The 18,510-nt window shown below is 46.0% G+C and overlaps 1 protein-coding gene across 1 annotated transcript in view; it reads right to left on the reverse strand.

Annotated features, from left to right (window-relative positions):
- Positions 1-17,858, reverse strand: part of PRELID2 (PRELI domain containing 2) — a 93,936-nt gene extending 76,078 nt beyond the window's left edge. Inside the window, exons 1-2 of the mRNA XM_051843459.2 lie at positions 17,675-17,858; positions 722-779 (exon numbers count right to left, since the gene is read on the reverse strand). Of these exons, the coding sequence (XP_051699419.1) occupies positions 722-779; positions 17,675-17,749 (133 nt within the window). The 5' untranslated portion in view covers positions 17,750-17,858. The remainder of the gene's footprint in view (positions 1-721; positions 780-17,674) is intronic.
- Positions 17,859-18,510: the final 652 nt, after the last annotated feature.

Below are 18,510 nucleotides of genomic sequence, written 5' to 3' on the forward strand. Positions count from 1 at the left end.
GTTTACCAAGTGCAGAGAGGTCTTACAGTCATGTGATGAGCAGTGGTGTCCCATGCTTTCTTAGGAAGGCTGAAGAGCATGCTAGACCTGCACCTCCCTGGGCATCTCCAAAGTTTGTGCATTGACTGGGTACCTTGTCATGGCCTCCTGCAAAGCTCTATCTTCAAGTTCAAACTTTATTCACAAAACCAGGCAGCACAGGCCACAGTTGATCCACCCTGCTTTAGTCAACATTGAATCACACTGCCAAATATTTATAATTCCACAATCCAATCACTTTCCAGTCACAGCTCACATCCATGCTGCTCATTACATCTATTTTGCCATATATAAATGCACTATCAGGATAAGTCATGTGACCTTGAAAAAGTTATTTAATCTCTCTGTACCTCAGTTTCTTCATTCATTAAATAAGAATAATCATAACAACTACCCCACACATTGTTCTGAAGATTAAATGGGTTAGTAAGAGTGCCCAGCATGTATTAAGTGCTTCAGAAGTGTTAACTGTTAAAATTATACTTATAGCTAATTATAGCTTAGTTTTGTCACCAATTATTACTTAGAAAGTATCAAGAGCATTGTTTAAAACACAATAGGTTGGACACATACACATAGACACACACACACACACACACACACACACACGCACGCACCCCTTACAAAAATCAGTAAAACTTACTGATCATCATGGGAGTGACAGCATATTCAGGGAACTTACCTCTTTTTTCCTCCACGATTTTTACAGAGATGACATTTTTGTCCATAGGGTTGGGGTACTAAATGAAAACACATAAAGAAGAATTAGCATTCATCTTTTGCCAGAGTGAATTACTTAGTAGTAAATATTTTCCAAGCAACCTCTAACTAAAGGCTAGTTTTCAATTAAGGATCTCAAGTTTACAACCTGGGTCTAAGTCAGTGACATGCTATCACCTTGTACAAAATCCAGGGGAAATCAACTTTGGATCCAATCTAACCTTGGGTGGAGAGCAGGCATAAGGTTCAGCTAATTAATAAATAATAACACTATTAATATTGAATGAGTCTAACATAAATCAAAAATATCATTTTTTAAGATTTATTTATTTATTTGAAAAGCAGAGTAACAGAGAGGCAGGGGCAGAGACAGAGAGGTCTTCCATCCGCTGATTCACTCCACAACTGGCAGCAACAGCCAGAGTTTGACCCAAAGCCAGGAGCTTCTTCAGGGTCTCCCATGCACGTGCAGGGGCCCAAGGACTTGAGCCATCTTCTACTATTTTCCCAGGCCATAGCAGAGAGCTGGATCAGAAGTGGAGCAGCCAGGTCTTGAACTGGCACCCATATGGGATGCCGGCACTGCCTGTAGCACGGCTTTACCTGCTACACCACAGTGTTGGTTCCAAAAATGTTCTTCACACCAGCCACTGTGCTAAACACTTTTTTTTTGCAAGACCTTGTCCAAATCCAATAGCCTCTCTGAGATAACTAGTTTAGGAGATACCATTAGCCCCACTCTTCAGAAATGGAAACTGAATCAAGATTAGACTAGTTAGAATCACACAGTTGTGTTCTGGTGCAACCAGGAAATTCAACCAGTTCTCTTAACAGAGCGATCACCTTCACTGCTTACTGACTCCCAGATACTTTCTGTCTGCCTCCAAAGCCTGCCCACCTAACCTACAATCAAATCACCTCAGAGTTCCTCTAATCCAACCCTTTCCACTCATGCTCAGATGTGAAGGGAGACTGTGAGAGGTGAAGGGACATCCACAAAGCCAAAGGACAAGGTGGCGGCTGACACAAGCTTGCTGAGCCCTGGACTGGGCTCTGTTCCCCAAGGTTTACTGCTACATCATGTGATAAAATCTGCCAAGGAACTGAGAAGGACCTCATAGCCAGGACATCCTAAGCTGGTGGGCAGGATGCAAGAGTAGCAGGTAGGTTGAGGGGTGGGAGAAGTAGGACCCTCCACTTGGTAACCTGGCTTTACTTCTTCTGAAATCAGGGAATAGAATACAAAAACCTGTGAGTGTGGGGCTCCCTACCCCACAGTAGTAGCAGGCATATGCTTACATGTATGATGTGTATGTATGACTGAATTTCAGGGGAAACAGTTTGTCCATTTCACACATTGTAAAAGAATTGAGGGTACCTGGAAAATGTCACAGAAAATGGAATCAAAAGATAAGTCTTGGGGTGGACGTTGGGGCACAGCTGGTTAACTCACCACTTGGGACGCCCGCTTGGTTCAAGGCCCAGCTACTACATGCTTCTGATCCACCCTCCTGCTAATGCACCTGGAAGGCAGCATACAATGGCCCAAGTACTTTGGTCCCTGCCACCTTTGTAGGAGACTTAGATGGAGCTCCTGGCTCCTGGCTTCAGCCTGCCCTAACCCCGGCTGTGGCAGGCATTTGGGGAGTAAACCAGGGGCTGGAAAGATCCATCTGTCTCTCTTCCATCCTCCTTCCCTCTCCATCACTCTCTGTCTTTCAAATAAATACGTAAATATTTTTTCAAAGTTTACTTTCATGCAAAAAACAATCTTGAAAATTTTTTTTCAAATATGCATTTTCCATGAACTTTTTAAATACCCTTCACATCTGTGGCCAAAAAGGACACAAGAGCAGAACATGGGCTTTCTGAGGTCAGGAACACCACCTAGCTCAGTTGTCACCTTATCTCTGCCAACCTGCAGTGTCTGGCATGTGGCACCCAATGAAGACTTGCTGAACCAATAAATGATGCGGAATATAAACCTCAATGACCTCAGAGCTCAATTTAGAAAATAAACCTTTCTTCTTGGTACCTAGTCCTGAAGAGAACAGTGGGCTGTTTCTCAGCAGCCTGAGCAGCTCTTTGTGTCCTGAGTTGATAAACTCCATCACTCATACTGCCTCTGTAGCAACTGCAGTCCTGACAACTAATGAAAAACATGGCTTTTAAAAATGTACTTATTAGGAACTCCTAGACTCCAATCAAAAAATAATGTCAAAGGTGGGGAAAGAGCTGATTACCTGGTTTGCATGCAATATAACACATATGTATATGTATATATGTCATTGTGTATATGTGTGTGTGTGTGTGTGTGTAATATATATCACACTGTGCTCCATTAACACATACAAATATTTTTCATTTAAAACTTCAGGAAATGGGCAGTGCTGTGGTGCAGTGAGTTAAGCTGTGTCCACACTGCTAGCATCCCATATGGGCATCAGTTCAAGTCCCAGCTGTTGCACTTCTGATCTAAATCCCTGCTAATGCACCTGGGAAAGCAGCGGAGAATAGCCCAAGAGCTTGGGCCCCTGCACCCACATGGGAGACCTGGAGGAAGCTCCTGCCTCCGGCCTGGCCCAGCCCTGGCCACTACAGCCATTTGGGGAGTGAAACAGCAGATGGAAGATATATTCTCTCTCTCTCTCTCTCTCTCTCTCTCTGTAATTCTGATTTATAAATAAATAAATCTTTGAAAAAAACCTCAGAAAAATAAACTTAAAAAATAAAAACATATTCATTCATCCATACTACTCCTAGAAAGAAATTCTCAAAATTACTACCGCTTTCTTGAAACTCTGCCCTTCAAAGATATGAGGGGGTTTCAAAAATCTTATGGTAAACAGAAGTAAGAGCTAAAGCAAATTCTTCATGAACTTTTTGAAGCCTCCAGGCACATGTCCACAGCAGAGGGTCAGGCTTAGGTATTCTGTGTTCCAGCAAAGGACACTTTCACTCAAACAGTACCTCAAAGGGAGACAGTTGAGACCCACACAGGTTCCCTGAATCGTGTGTGTGTTTGTGTTTGTGTTTGTGTGTGTGTGTGTGTGTAAGAGAGAGAGAGAGAGAGAGAGAGAGATGATGTATCTTTTATGTTTTTTTTCCTACTTAAAGATAATTTATCTGAAATTCAGAGTTACAGAGGGAGAGGCAATGGCAGAGAGAGGTCTTCCATCTGTTGGTACACTCTCCATGTGACCACAATATCCAGGACTGGGCCAGGCTGAAGCGAGGATCCAGGAGCTTCCTCCAGGTAGCAGGGTGCAGGTATCCAAGGACTTGGACCATCTTCCACTGCTTTCCCAGACACATTAGCAGGGATCAGGATCATAACGGAAGCAGTGGGGAGTCATGGATGCCAGAACTGCAGGATGCATCTTCACCTGCTATGCCACAGTGCTGGCCCCAAGTCTTCTTACTTAAATACATAATTTTATTGCTCAAAAGTTTGATCTTTCACAAAATATTAGAATAAAATCTCTTCATAATAAGAACTGCCTTTTCTACAGGCTTTTGTAACATGTTCCTTATTTGCAACTTGTATGTTAATGTAAAATAAGACCATCCTTTAATACATTTCTCATTTGTTTGGTGTAGATTCATAATACACCCTTACTGAACAGTACAGATACACTAGAAGTTGTAGGGAGATTACTGAACTAAATAATGAAGGAGGTTCCATGGAAATGTAATTACCAGAGAAGCACCATCATAAACATTTTCAAATCCTGATGAATTCCTTAGGTTATCAGAGAAATTCCTAAAGCTTATAAACTCAAATACTTTGAATTTTCATGGATGTTTATATTTACTTATTAAAACACAGGGTATTGATTTAAATAACAGTGAAAACTCTCCAGCTTGTTCTCAATTTAACAGTTTTGGGGGCACTATCACGCCAGGCACTGAAGATACAATAATGAAACAAATGAAACTGTAGCCTCTTATGCAGTTTATGTGTCAGTTGTGGAAGCAAACAAATGATAAGTATGCAGGTCTGCTCCGGAGAAAACAAAGCAGACTGAGGAACAACAAATGGATGAAATTGTGGAGGGGAGCACTATAAAATGCTTAAGGATAACCCATTAGAAAATGCTTGTAAATCACAAAAGTGAATGAAAAGCTTATTAGGCAAACACAAGAGACCATAAACTATTCACTCTAGAAAATAATCATTTGCATGATTCAAGTCATTTCCTACACAGCTACTTTCGGAATTGGATATAAGCCTCGAGTTTCCATTCAAGAATGATAAAAGGAATTAGTGGTTTATCTGTAATCGCTAAATACCATAACACAAAAGGCACATATTTTAACTTTTTTAAAATTAAAGATGTATTGAACGGAAGTTCCCCCTACCTGGAATGACTTGAAATGGTCTGATGCCACCTTGTGGCAACATAAATATTCATGTTTTAATTCACAAAAATTGGAATGATCACCAGATCAGGATCAAGTCCATCAAAGACCCACTGAGCATCCACTGTGTCTTTGCAGAGTGCTGTATTAGATAAAGGCTGTAATATACATGATATCATTTGGTCCTCTCCAAAATTGGGAAACCTATTGCTAAGTATTAAGATATGAAGTCCTCAGTTAAGAACATAATGATGGAAAATCTGCAAATAAGCACAGTCACATTGGGAGTCTCCAGTCCCATTCCTAAACCAAAGATCCTCATGGAAGCAGAATGGTCTGATGACCCAGATGTTTGCCCAGGGTCCTTGTCCTCCACAAGCCTGGCTCAGTGGATCATCAACTGAAGTGTGCATAAGATTTTCTGCATGGAGCTGTGTACACATACTATGTAGGCTACGCTTTAGGGTGATTTAACGGATTTCTCAAGGTACACTTGACTTCATTTTGAACTTGCTTATGATTTTTACTTTCTTCACAGAATGCAAACCAACTCCTTTCCCTTTCCCCAAGATATATAAATAGCAAATATCAATTGCCTGTATCATATGTGTAACAATATAAAGATAAAGTGTAGACTTTCCTAAGGTTGTCATGTAAGAGAGAGCCTCAAAAACATCTGTGGAAAATATGCATTATCTTTTAATTCCACTTTTCTATGGACTTCTTGATGTACTCTTATACCCTTGCTTCCATTTTTACATGCTAAGAGGTCAAAAATTACATGATACTAGAAAAAGCACAAACTATACATTAAAAGAAACACATAACTAAGAAGTGAGAGGCAAAGAAATTAAATTTGTCCAATTACAGGAATAATATTCAATAAATGTATGAAAGGAGCTTCATGAACACATGGCATTTACCTTTCTTATTTGCTGAGGAAAAAAAATCCATAACCTTTCAAAAAGCCTATTCATAAGAGTTAAGGAGTTATTAAAATATCAACTTTCTGGGGCCGGCACAGTGGCACACTAGGTTAATCCTCCGCCTGCGGCGCCGGCATCCCATATGGGCACCAGGTTCTAGTCCCGGTTGCTCCTCTTCCAGTCCAGCTCTCTGCTGTGGCCCAGGAAGGCAGTGGAGGATGGCCCAAGTGCTTGGGCCCTGCATCCGCATGGGAGACCAGGAAGAAGCACCTGGCTCCTGGCTTCGGATTGGCGCAGCACCAGCCGTAGTGGCCATTTGGGGAATGAGCCAATGGAAGGAAGACCTTTCTCTCTGTCTCCCTCTCTGTCTATAAATTAAAAAATAAAATGAACTTTCCAAAAAGTGCAGAAGTCAATGCCTGCCTTTTATAACGCCCCCTCTGAAAGGGTCAGTGTGGGGAGCAACTGAGACTAGACTAAGTTACTGGAATTAAGACTAATTCTATGCATCTGCTCTCCCACAATATGGCGCTGGGGAGGAGCAAACAACTACACAGCTGCCTCTTGCCAGTTTGACTGATAAGCTGCAGGAGCTAATCCTACTCCTGATTGGAGGAGAGCAGCGTGCTCGGCGTGTGGGTAGCAGAGCATGGATTGGTGGAAGAGGACTATAAAGGAGGAGAGAGACAACATGCACCAGCAACGTCTAAGGGGAACATCTGAAGGAACACCTGAGCAGCCCCCGAGAGAGCCGGCCGGCGGTGTGCCGCTCCCCCGCGGAAGCGGGGAAAGTGGCAGGGGGTGCCGCCCCTCCACAGAGGTGGAGGGGTCGGCAGTTAACCCGGGACGACGTCATTCCTCCGCGAGTGAGGGACCGGCAGCTAACCCGGGAAAAGCCGGGCAAAAGAGAACAGCGCAGGGTCTTGTGTCGTTCCTCCGCGAATGGGGGAGCGACAGTCAGTGACCTCAAGGGAGCTGCTGGACAGTGTGCAGGGAACCAAGTGCATTCACAGGTCCTGCAAAGAAGGCCATGCAAACCTTCAAATAAATTGGAATATTAATATGTCTGTTTTACAAGCATTAACAGGACCCAGGTTGCTTCCAAACATGTACATGCAAAGATTTGCTCCTGCTAGGAAGAGACCCAGTGCTTAGTTATCCAAAGAAATCATGATGAGCTTTGCCCAGTCCCTTTTATGAGCCCTGCCCAGTCCCTTTTATGAGCTCCATGCAATAGTCAATCTCAAAAGAAAAGCAGATTTTTTTTTGTTTTTAAATCACGGGGTTTGTTGTGCTGGCTGTGGGATGTGCGAGAAGCACTCTCTCTTTTTGACAGGCAGAGTGGATAGTGAGAGAGAGAGACAGAGAGAAAGGTCTTCCTTTTGCCGTTGGTTCACCCTCCAATGGCCGCCACGGTTGGCGCGCTGCGGCTGGCGCACCGTGCTGATCCAAAGGCAGGAGCCAGGTGCTTCTCCTGGTCTCCCATAGGGTGCAGGGCCCAAGCACTTGGGCCATCCTCCACTGCCTTCCTGGGCCACAGCAGAGAGCTGGCCTGGAAGAGGGGCAACCAGGAAAAAATCTGGCGCCCCGACCGGGACTAGAACACGGTGTGCCAGCGGGAGGATTAGCCTATTGAGCCACGGCGCTGGCCACAGATTGGTTTTATACGAAGATCAAATACGACATCAATTACTCAGTTTCAATGATCAAGGACTACACATATTCAAGTTGACAGATACACTTAATGACTGTTCATTGGACTTTCAGGCCGGTGGGACAAGAAAGTACATAGACCAGGGAAAAGGAGTCAAGACATGCAGACGATGGTGCTGCCATCCCAGGGCAGGAAACACACACATGATCCTCAAAGGCCCTTCAACCAGGACAAAATTCGACCTTAAACAAAGAATAACCTACAGTGTTTCAGTCTTTCTCTTTCAGAAATGTCCCCATAATCAGCAATGGCACAGTAAAATTTTTGAAAGGATAGTTTATAATTGCAACACAAAGATAAATCCTCTCATGTCAGTATTACATGCATATATCATTCCAGTGCACTTGAAAATGTGATACAAGTCTGCAAAATAACTGCAAAAGAACCCAAGTTCAGAAAGACTGACAGACTGTCCTACACTGGAGGAGAAGAGGACACAACAAATGAATGCAATGTAAGACCCTGGACTGCATTCTAGACTAGAAAAAAAAAGAAAGATTTCAGCAGACAGTTGACAAAATGTGAATAAGGTCTGTAGGTCAGCTAACAGTATGGTGTCAGTCTTGACTTCCCTACTTTAAAAATTATACATCTTGGCCAGCGCTGTGGTAATAGCAAGTTAAGTTGCTGCCTGCAGTGCCAGCATCCCATATGGGCCCCAGTTTGAGACCCAGCTACTCCACTTCTGATCTAGCTCCCTAATGGCCTGGGAAAGCAACAGAAGATTGTCCAAGTACTTGGGCCCCTGCACCCATGTGAGAGACAGAAGAAGCTAAGAAACTCCTGGCTCCTGGCTTCAGCCTGCCCAGCCCCAGATGCTGTAGCCAACTGGGGAGTGAACCAATGGATGGAAGCACTCTCTGTTTCTCACTTTCTCTGTCTCTCTGTCTCTCTCTCTCTCTCTCTAACTCTGCCTTTCAAATAAATAAAATAAATCTTTAAACAATTATACATGATTTGGGGAAGTTGCAAAAGAATATATAGGAATTCTTTGTTTTTATTTTTACAGTATTTTACATGGTAAGCTTTTTTTTTTAAGATTTATTTATTTGAAAGTCAGAGCCAGATAGAGAGAGAGAGAGGGAGAGGCAGACAGACAATGAGAGGAATCTTCCAGCCATTGGTTCACTCCCCAAGTGGGAGCAACGGCCAGGGCTGGGCCAGGCCAAAGCCAGGAGCCAGGATCTCCCTCCAGGTCTCCCATGTGGGTGCAGGGGCCCAAGCACTTGGGTCATCCTCTGTTGCCTTCCCAGGAGAATTAGCAGGGAGCTGGATCAGAAGTGGAGCAGCTGGGACACTAACAGGCACCCATATGGAATGCTGCATTGCAGGCAGTGGCTTTACCCACTACATGGCAAGTTATTTCTAAATGAAAAGTTAAAGAATAAAACAAAACAAAAAAAGCATGGAATGTTGACAAACAGAACTGAATTTTAGAGTCAAAGACTTGAATTTGACATCTGCTTGTGAGAATCTTGGGCAAATTACCTCAATCTTAGTTTTCCTGTCTGTAAAATTAAAAAAAAAAAAAAAAGTAGAGTCTACTTCAAAAAATTATTACAGGAACTAAAGCAAATAATTGAAATAATTGTATGTAAAATATGAGCACCACGCAGGTACTCAATATCTTGGTTTTCTATTAAAGAATGAATCAATACTTTTGCAAACTTACTTTCAAGGCTTCGGTTATCTTGCAATTTGCTATGGGGTGACATTAAGTATACTATGAATATCTATCTGTAATCTAAAAATACTTATAAGATATTAAAAATATTAAAAGATAACATTTCTTTTTAATTTATTTATATTTATTTGAAAGGCAGAAAGGCACAAAAAGACAAGAGACAGAGATCTTCCACATACTGGTTTCTCTCCAAATGCTTACAACAGCCAGGGCTATGACAGGTTGAAGCTAGCAGTCCAGAACTCAACCAGCGTCTCCCATAGGAACTGACAAAGACCCGAGTATCTGAGTGATTACTCACTGTCTCCCAGGGTGCGCATTAGCAGCAGGCTGGATCAGAAGCAGAACTGGGCCTCAAACCCAGGCACTCTGAAATAGGATGCAGGCTCCCAAGTGGCACCAAACTTCTGCGCCAAATGCCCCCCCAAAGATGTTTTTTCTTTTCTTTTCTTTTCTTTTTAAGATTTATTTATTTATTTGAAAGTCAGAGTTACACAGAGAGAGAAAGAGAAGCAGAGAGAGAGGTCTTCCATCCACTGGTTCACTCCCCAGATGGCCGCAATAGCCGGAGCTTCACCAATCTAAAGCCAGGAGCTTCTTCTGGGTCTCCCACGCTGGTGCAGGGTCCCAAGGACTTGGGCCATCTTCTACTGCTTTCCCAGGCCATGGCAGAGAGCTGGATTGGGAGTGGAGCAGCCAGGACTCAAACCGGTGTCCATATGGGATGCCGGCAATGCAGGCGGCAGCTTTACCCGCAACACCACAGATTTTTCTAGATTTTTTTCTAGATTAATAAAACCTCGCAAGCTCATGCTTTACCAAGCAAGGATCTGAAGGAGATACTCCCTGACACTTCCCTCCATTCTGGCTCTAGAGAAGGTGTGCTGTGAACAGAGAGGTAATAGCACCAAAAAGAATCTTTACTTCTAAAAATGGACTACAAACTGTTTTCTAAGTACCTTTATAATTAAAACATGAAACTTGTCTCACACTGCATGTCTGTGATATGGCCCTGAGAAAGTACTTATCACAAAATTCACGTACTCCCTTCTGGCCCCTTGACAGGGAGCTCTTTCAGGACAAGGCCATGTTTATTTCCCTTCACATGTCGCAGCGGCAGAACAATGCACAGACTTATAATGAGTGTCTATCAATAGACATTTAATGAATACCTAACCGACCATCAGTATTTTGATTGATAGTTAAAAATCTATCTTGGATATAATGATTAAGCCACAATTGCCACTAAATACATTCCCAGGTAGACTTTTAAATTATTTAAATGACATTTAAAAATAATTTTCCTCCAATGTGTACCTTTATGCATTCTCACTGTCCCCTTCATTATTCCAAGACTTCTGCAGACTACTTCTCTCAGCATTTTATTTCCAGGTTCATGAAATAAGTCTGAGAAATTCTTTTTTTTTTTTTTTTTTTTTTGATAGGTAGTTATAGACAGTGAGAGAAAGACCGAGAGAAAAGTCTTCCTTCCATTGGTTCACTCCCCAAATGGCCGCCATGGCCAGCGCTGCACCAATCTGAAGCCAGGAGCCAGGTGCCTCTTCCTGGTCTCCCATGCAGGTGCAGGGGCCCAAGCACTTGGGCCATCCTCCACTGCCCTCCTGGGCCACAGCAGAGAGCTGGACTGGAAGAGGAGCAACCGGGACTAGAACCCGGCAACCATATGGGATGCCGGCACCGCATACAGAGGATTAACCAAGTGAGCCACAGTGCCAGCTCAGAAATTCTTATCACCATTATTTAGCAAGTACTCTAAAAGCACCTACTGAGGGCCAACGCTAAGCTAAGCACACTACATGTAACTATGTTTCACTCAACCTCCCTAAGGACTCCGTAAGAGCTAAGTATACTACATGTAACTATGTTTCACTCAACCTCCCTAACAACTCCACAAGAAAGTTAGTATTTCTCTTGTTTTGCAGGTGAGGAGACTGAGGCATAGAAAGATGGACCAACTTGTCCAAGCTCTACCCTGCCCTCCACCGTCTGCTGCCAGGGCCCGCGCTCTCCACAGGCGCCCCAGGATCCTCCTCTGTGCCAGGCCTCATCTAAGAGACAAGGATAGGAAGATAAAAGCGAAGAAAGACCATTACAGTATGTGAAAGAAGATGAGCAATCATTATGCTAAACCAGGCCTGTGGTTTATTAAATCATTTCTTTCGGAAATACAGGTTCACCCGAAATATTTCTGGAGCTCTCCAGGGAGAGATGCTCCATACGTGTAACTGTCAGATCGGCAAGGGAGAAAAGATAGGATCAGAAATGGAAACATTATTAATTACCCAATCAACTTTCTACTCTAAATGGAAATAGCCATTCATAAATCCCTTTGATGAGCTTTAGGGTAAACACTCAAACCATTTCACCCAGCATATCAGGCTCCCAGCTAGAATAAATAACACCTGAGGTTATGTATTGAAGCAAAGAAATCATTCTAATCTGTCTGTTTTATTACAGTACCCAGAGTACAGATATTTTTGAACCAAATACCGGTTGAAGTTTGAAATAATACAGAGCTAAATTCCAGGAGAGTATACTGAATCTTCATTCTTTGAACGAGAATTTGCAGAATTCCTACTATGTTCCAGGATCAGAAACAAATGATGAAAATCTCTGCCTATTAACCTCATTCTCTATTCACGACTCTTTTGCCTATAACATAAAGTTAAAGTAAACAGCTCAATGGTAAAATAAGTCGTAGTCTCTCAAGCCAAGAAAACTCAGTCAACACAAGGAGTCTGGGTCCTTCCTTTCCTTTCCTTTAAATCTCAGGTGGATGAAACCTAAATTCTCTGTGAATTCGGCTCACTACACACACATTAGAAATGCTTAGTGCACTTCCAGAGACTTATCTTCTGTGCTGCTTTACTCGTTTATGCAACTTTGTGTTCTCTTTGTAGATGTTTTTAAGTAAATGGAAACAACTCTAAGAAACAAGTGTAGAAAGCTAAGAATCACACAAAGAATTCAAAATACACTGTCAAATGCATTGACACTACAGTTCAGGGGAAGTACAGTTTAGCACCTGATGAATAAGCCATTTTGGATTCCACAGCATTCATCCAGGAAGAGTTCATTGAGAAACCATATTCCACCAACAAAGAGATTCGTGTTCTTTGTTTTCAAGGTGCCACTTAGCTTTGAAAGCATACGTAGCTAATATTTAGCCTGTGGTATCCCACAGGCAGGTGTAAGAAGAGCAAACATTCTTTGGGTTTTAAAAATAGGAGTGTATTATAACTTGGAAGGCAAGCCCTAACATACCAGAAGCCAGAGATCAGTAGATACTATTTAAAATAGAACTTCCTCAGTGCTAAAGCAGCTTCAAACATCCCATTGTGCACAAGCAGATCAAATGCTTTCCAGAGATCCTCATATGATTGTCCCTTCTGCCAAGTGCTTTCTTTTGGGGAAAAGGAATACATAAAGATGAAAGGAAAAACAGAAGCGTATTTTGCCAAAAAGATGATTCTTACTACCACAGACTCATTAAAAAGAAAAAGGCCTATATTTACCAAACTGTTACACATGTGATCTTCACAACAATCTTGGGAGGCAAGTGGGGTAGATTCTACAACCATTTCATAGATGTAAAACTGGGGCTGTTATATACAGTTGTGCATGTTGCTCACTGCACAAGGGCTCCCAGTCAAGTATGCCTTTGGGCCCAGGAGTACACCTGCCCTAGAGGATGTCGCAACCTTTCTAATGTCTATAAATAGCCTCATTTACTTTCCACTAACCCAGGTACCGTGAGCTCATAAATGATGCTTTCTCTAAGCTGCACAAGGGCACAGCACAGGTTGGTTTTCCGATTTGCACAGGGGCATAGAAAAGGCTGGTGGAAAATTGTTTTCCATGGGCACCCAGCCAGCACTGAAAACGTAATGACTGGAATGCAGGTCTACTGACTTCTAGTTCAAGGCTTTAAATAACATAAGGTGAATTCCCACAGGCAATGGACTTAGTTACATCTCATAAACAGTCCCAATGCTGGGCTGCAGCAGGTTAAGCCACAGCCTACAACACCAGCATTCCCTATGGGCACTGGTGCATGTCCCAGCTGCTCCACTTCCTATCTGGTTCCCTGCTAATGTGCCCTGGAAAGCAAAGGTAAACAGCCCAATTGCTTGGGCCCCTATACCAATGTAGGAGACCCAGACGAAGCTCCTGGCTCCTGGCTTCAGCTTGGCCCAATCCTGGCCCTTGCAGCCATTTGGGGAGTGAACCAGCAGATGAAAGATATCTTTTTCTCTCTCTCAGCCTTTCAAATAAATAAATAAATCCTTTTTTTTTTCTTTTTTTGACAGGCAGAGTTAGACAGTGAGAGAGAGAGAGAGAGAGAAAGAGAGAAAGGTCTTCCTTCTGTTGGTTCACCCCCCAAATGGCCAGCACACTGAGCCGATCCGAAGCCAGGAGCCAGGTGCTTCCTCCTGGTCTCCCATGGGGTGCAGGGCCCAAGCACTTGGGCCATCCTCCACTGCACTACTGGGCCACAGCAGAGAGCTGGCCTGGAAGAGGAGCAACCTGGACAGAACCGGCACCCTGACCAGAACTGGAACCCAGAGTGCCAGCGCCACAGGCGGAGGAGTAGCCTCGCGAGCCATGGCACCGGCCAAATAAATAATTCTTAAAAATAGTCTCTTCATTCCTCCCAGGGAATCTCTGAAGGATTGCCTTGTGAATGAATACAAAGCAGGCAAATGCAATGGCATCCACGGTGCTCACACAGTCCCAGTGTTGAACCTTCAGTGTGCAAATGCTTGCCTCTTCCCCAGCTCTGCCTTCCAAAACGGCCTCCTGAGTTCTCGTTCCCTGGGTCCCAGGCCTCACTTAGTACCCAGGGGGTCAGAGAGTTAAGTATCTCCCAAGGGCTCTCCCAGATCCTAACTGAATACAGTCGCACGCGTGACCTCAGCTACACCGCATGACACACAAAATCCAAGTGGATGAGCTTGGGCTACCCAGAGTCACAAGTCAGGTGTTGGTTTCAGCCACTGAGTTTCAGGGTGATTTGCTGCATGGCTGTAAGTAACTGAACCACCTGTATATTCTTATCCTCACACACATCAAGGCTATGCCTTTATGTCAGGCACAGTGGTACACCCAGATGGACAAAACCAGGAAGACTGTGGACCAAAAGAAAGTGAGGATGGAGAAGAGCACAACAAAGCTGCTTCTGAAATATTTCACTCCTGCAGTAATCACAGGACGTGCAAGGCAGCACTGCCCGAGGGTTAGCCATGTGGGCTCTGGATGTCTTAAAACCCCACATCTCAGGCCGGCGCCGCGGCTCACTAGGCTAATCCTCCGCCTTGCGGCACCGGCACACCGGGTTCTAGTCCCGGTCGGGGCGCCGGATTCTGTCCTGGTTGCCCCTCTTCCAGGCCAGCTCTCTGCTGTGGCCAGGGAGTGCAGTGGACGATGGCCCAAGTGCTTGGGCCCTGCACCCCATGGGAGACCAGGAGAAGCACCTGGCTCCTCCTTCGGATCAGCGCAGTGCGCCGGCCTCGGCGGCCATTGGAGGGTGAACCAGCGGCAAAGGAAGACCTTTCTCTCTGTGTCTCTCTCTCACTATCCACTCTGCCTGTCAAAAAAAAGAAAAAAAAAAAAACACATCTCCCACCTGCTGGCTGTGGGAACTGGACAAGCTGCTTAGACCTCTCTGAACCTCAGTTTCTCCAGGCTGTGAAATGGAAACAAATATCTGTTCCTGAAGCTGCCAGCAGCAGCAAACATGATCATGAATGAAAAGCACATGCACACCCTGGCTTGCCTGGGAAACTCCTACTCATGCTTTAGCGGCCAATTCACAAACACCACCCTCCTGGACATGAGCAGGCCTCCCTGCTCCACTCAGCCACAGCACCACGTGTTTACCCTACATAATTTCACCTTATCAGTGGGAGGCTACATCTATTTGCTCATCATTTATTAATGTCAATCTCACCAGCAAGAGCTTATCGGCTCCACAGGAAGAGGGCTGTCTGCTATGCCCTTCAGCACCTAGCACACAGCCTGGGGCCCCACACAGAAGGTGAGGATCTGAAACAGGTAGTGCAGGCAAGGAAAGCACTTTCCAAAGACTGTGAAAATGAGAGCCTGGCATTGTGCTATCTGCTTGCGCAGGAGTGCACCATGCCCTGAAAAAGCTTGGGGTTTATACAGGAACAGGACACACACAAAAGTAACTAGCTGGCACTACACATGGTCAGCGAGGCCCAGACAAAGTGCCTGGCGAATTCTCAGAAGGTGGAGCTCACCTCTTGCCGATGACAACCCAGAAAGGCTTTCCAAAGAGGCAATGGCTGACCTTAGAGAATCCGCACGCCAATGTGCCAGTCTGAATAAAAACCTCCAGAAGCCTGGCCTGAGACAAAGTCTACAGCAGATTCACAGTTCACTCCTTCGTGCATCAGACCCGTGCGGAGTGCTGAGAAGGTGCCAGGCACCCGTGCAGATATGAACGAAGTGCAGGGATGAATGAACAGTATCATCAAGATGACACTCGCTACAAACAGGCTTCCACAACATCGTGATAACCGGTAACCTACTCACTCTTCCGGGACCTGAGTCACCTCCTCTAACGGAGGCCCAGCCTTAGCATTTCAGAAATGAACCTGGGCAGCACGCACCTGTCCCAGTGGTTAAGATGCCCACAGTTTCCCATCAGGGTGCCTGGCTTCAATACTCAGCTCTGCACCTGACTCCAGCCCCCCAGTAACACAGACCCTGAGGGGCAGCAGTGAGAGTGCAAGTAGATGAGTTCCTGTTAGCCACATGGGAGACCTGGACTGTGTTCCCAGCTCCCAGCGTCAGCCCTCCCAGCCGGCCACTGTGGGTTTTTGGGGTGACTCAGGGGGTGGGAGTACTCTCTCTCCTGCTTTCTCCCTCTGACCCTGCCCCTCTGCCTCTCAAATGTTTTTTGGAAAAGGTTCATAAGGTTGATTTTTTTAATGACCTCTATCTCCCCAATATCTCCCTTAGTTTGGCTCCCAGGATGCGCAGGGAGTTCACTGTCCAACAGATGCTGCCCAAGTCAAACTGTTATCTTTGCAAATGTTGCTTAAGAAAGAGAAGGCTAAAAGAGAACTTTAAAAGTCTTGTGGGGAGGCCAGCATTGCCTGAGACGCCAGCATCCCATATAGGCACAGAGGCCCAGCTGCTTCACTTCCAGTCCAGCTCCCTGTGGAAGGCGGCCAAAGTGCTTCGGGCCGTGCACCCACGTGGGAGACCTAGGTGAAGCTCCTGGCTCCCATTTCCGGCCTGGCCCAGCTCCCACCATTGCAGTCATTTGAGGAAGTGAACCAGTGGATGGAAGATCTCTCTCTCTCTCTCTCTCTCTCTCTCTCTGTAGACGCTGCTTTTCAAATAAATCTTTAAAAGAAAAAAAAAATCTTCTGGTGAAATGGTATAGATGCAGAAACTGAGCCCCTGAGAAATGACCTTTGGCCAGGGCCGCCCAGAGTACTAACTAACCTCAGCTCCAGACTAGAACTCAGGGTCCTACCTCCCGAGCCTGGTGCTTTTAATTTTCCAAAGACATTTCCCATTCCCCATTACCATAGGCCACAGGAACAGGCGTTGGGAGGAAAATGGCCACTGAACACTGAGGCTGGGGACCAGATGGCTGTGGCCGAACAGGCAGCAGAAGTGCCTCAGGGCCCATTCTGACCACCAGTCACCCAGCTAAGTACTCCAGGCCACGATCTCATTCTAATCCTCACAAGCACCCTGGGCGGTCATTGTTGCTTCCCCCATTTCACAGATGGCAAAACTAAGGCACGGAGAGGCTAAGACATCTGCCCAAAGTCTTCCAACTGTGGCAGGGACGCAATAGAATAACAAATCCTAGGCAAGCAGAACAATGAATTCAACCACTTTTTTTTTTTTTACCACTAGCTCTTAAGGGGTCACGAGTCCATCATCGAGGACCCTAACGAGGCTCCAAAACCTCCAAAACCGCCAAAGCCTCTCCCTCCAGCTGACACAGGCGTGAACGTGATGCCGCGCACGGCGCCCCCTCCCTCGTCCTGAAGCGGGAATCTTCGAGGAAATGCACCTCCATCCTCGCCCCGCAGAGCCCTGAAGCGAAGCCCGCGGCCGCAGGGGCTTTCCGCGCCGACAGAGGCGGGGTGGGGACGCCAGGGAGCGGCTGGGCCAGCGCGGGAGGGCGCAAGCCCGGGCAGGCCCGAGGGGGCCCCGTACCTTTCGGAGGAAGCTGGCGACCACCTGCTCGAAGGGGTACTTGTACACCTGGTGCACGTCCACCGTGACCCCCATGGCCGCGCGCCTCGGCCCCCGCGCGCCCGCCACGCCTCGGCCAGCGCTGGGCGGCGCGAGCTGCGCCCGGGCCCGCGGGCCTCCACGCCTCGGCGGCCAAAGGGGCGTGGACTTTTTCCTCTCTTTTTCAAACTTTCGCAACTTTATTGACCACTGGGAGAAACGCACAGCGGCCACGCCCACGCCCCCTTCCGCCAACCTTCGGTCTGGGTGGCCGGGCCTAGAGGCGCGCCCGAGTGCGCGGGGCCCAGGGAGCGCGCAGGCCGACCCCGGGCCCGGGCAGCCGCCAGATGAGAGGCGCCCCGCTGCTCCTGTCCGCTCCTCTGGCAGCGCCTGCACGTGAAAGTTGCCACCGCGCTACACCCAGGGGTCTGGGCTCTGGGGCTTGTGCTTTCGTGTCATCTCCACCCGGAGTGACAGAATAAGCCCGTGCCACCGTGGGCTGCACGGAAAAAAATAAATACGTACATTCCTCACCCTTAAGGTTTAGGGGTAACAGATAACACCTAACCCTGAGCTGTTGAGGCCGGCGAGACAAAGGCCAGCAACAGCCTGACTCACCTCTGAGGCATGGGGTGCCCCCCACCCCCGCCAACAGTTAAAAAAAATGCCCAAAACCTCAAGGAGTTTCCATGGGGAAAAAAAAAAAAAGAACCAGTCCTGGCTTTGTGTTTCCAACACCATAGGGAAGTTTGTTTGCTCATCAAAGGTTCAACACTGTAGAGCAAGAAACAAAAGGCAGGAAGTCAGAGCTCTTTAAC

Source organism: Oryctolagus cuniculus, chromosome 6 (genome assembly GCF_964237555.1).
Source record: "Oryctolagus cuniculus chromosome 6, mOryCun1.1, whole genome shotgun sequence".
Lineage (NCBI taxonomy): Eukaryota > Metazoa > Chordata > Mammalia > Lagomorpha > Leporidae > Oryctolagus > Oryctolagus cuniculus.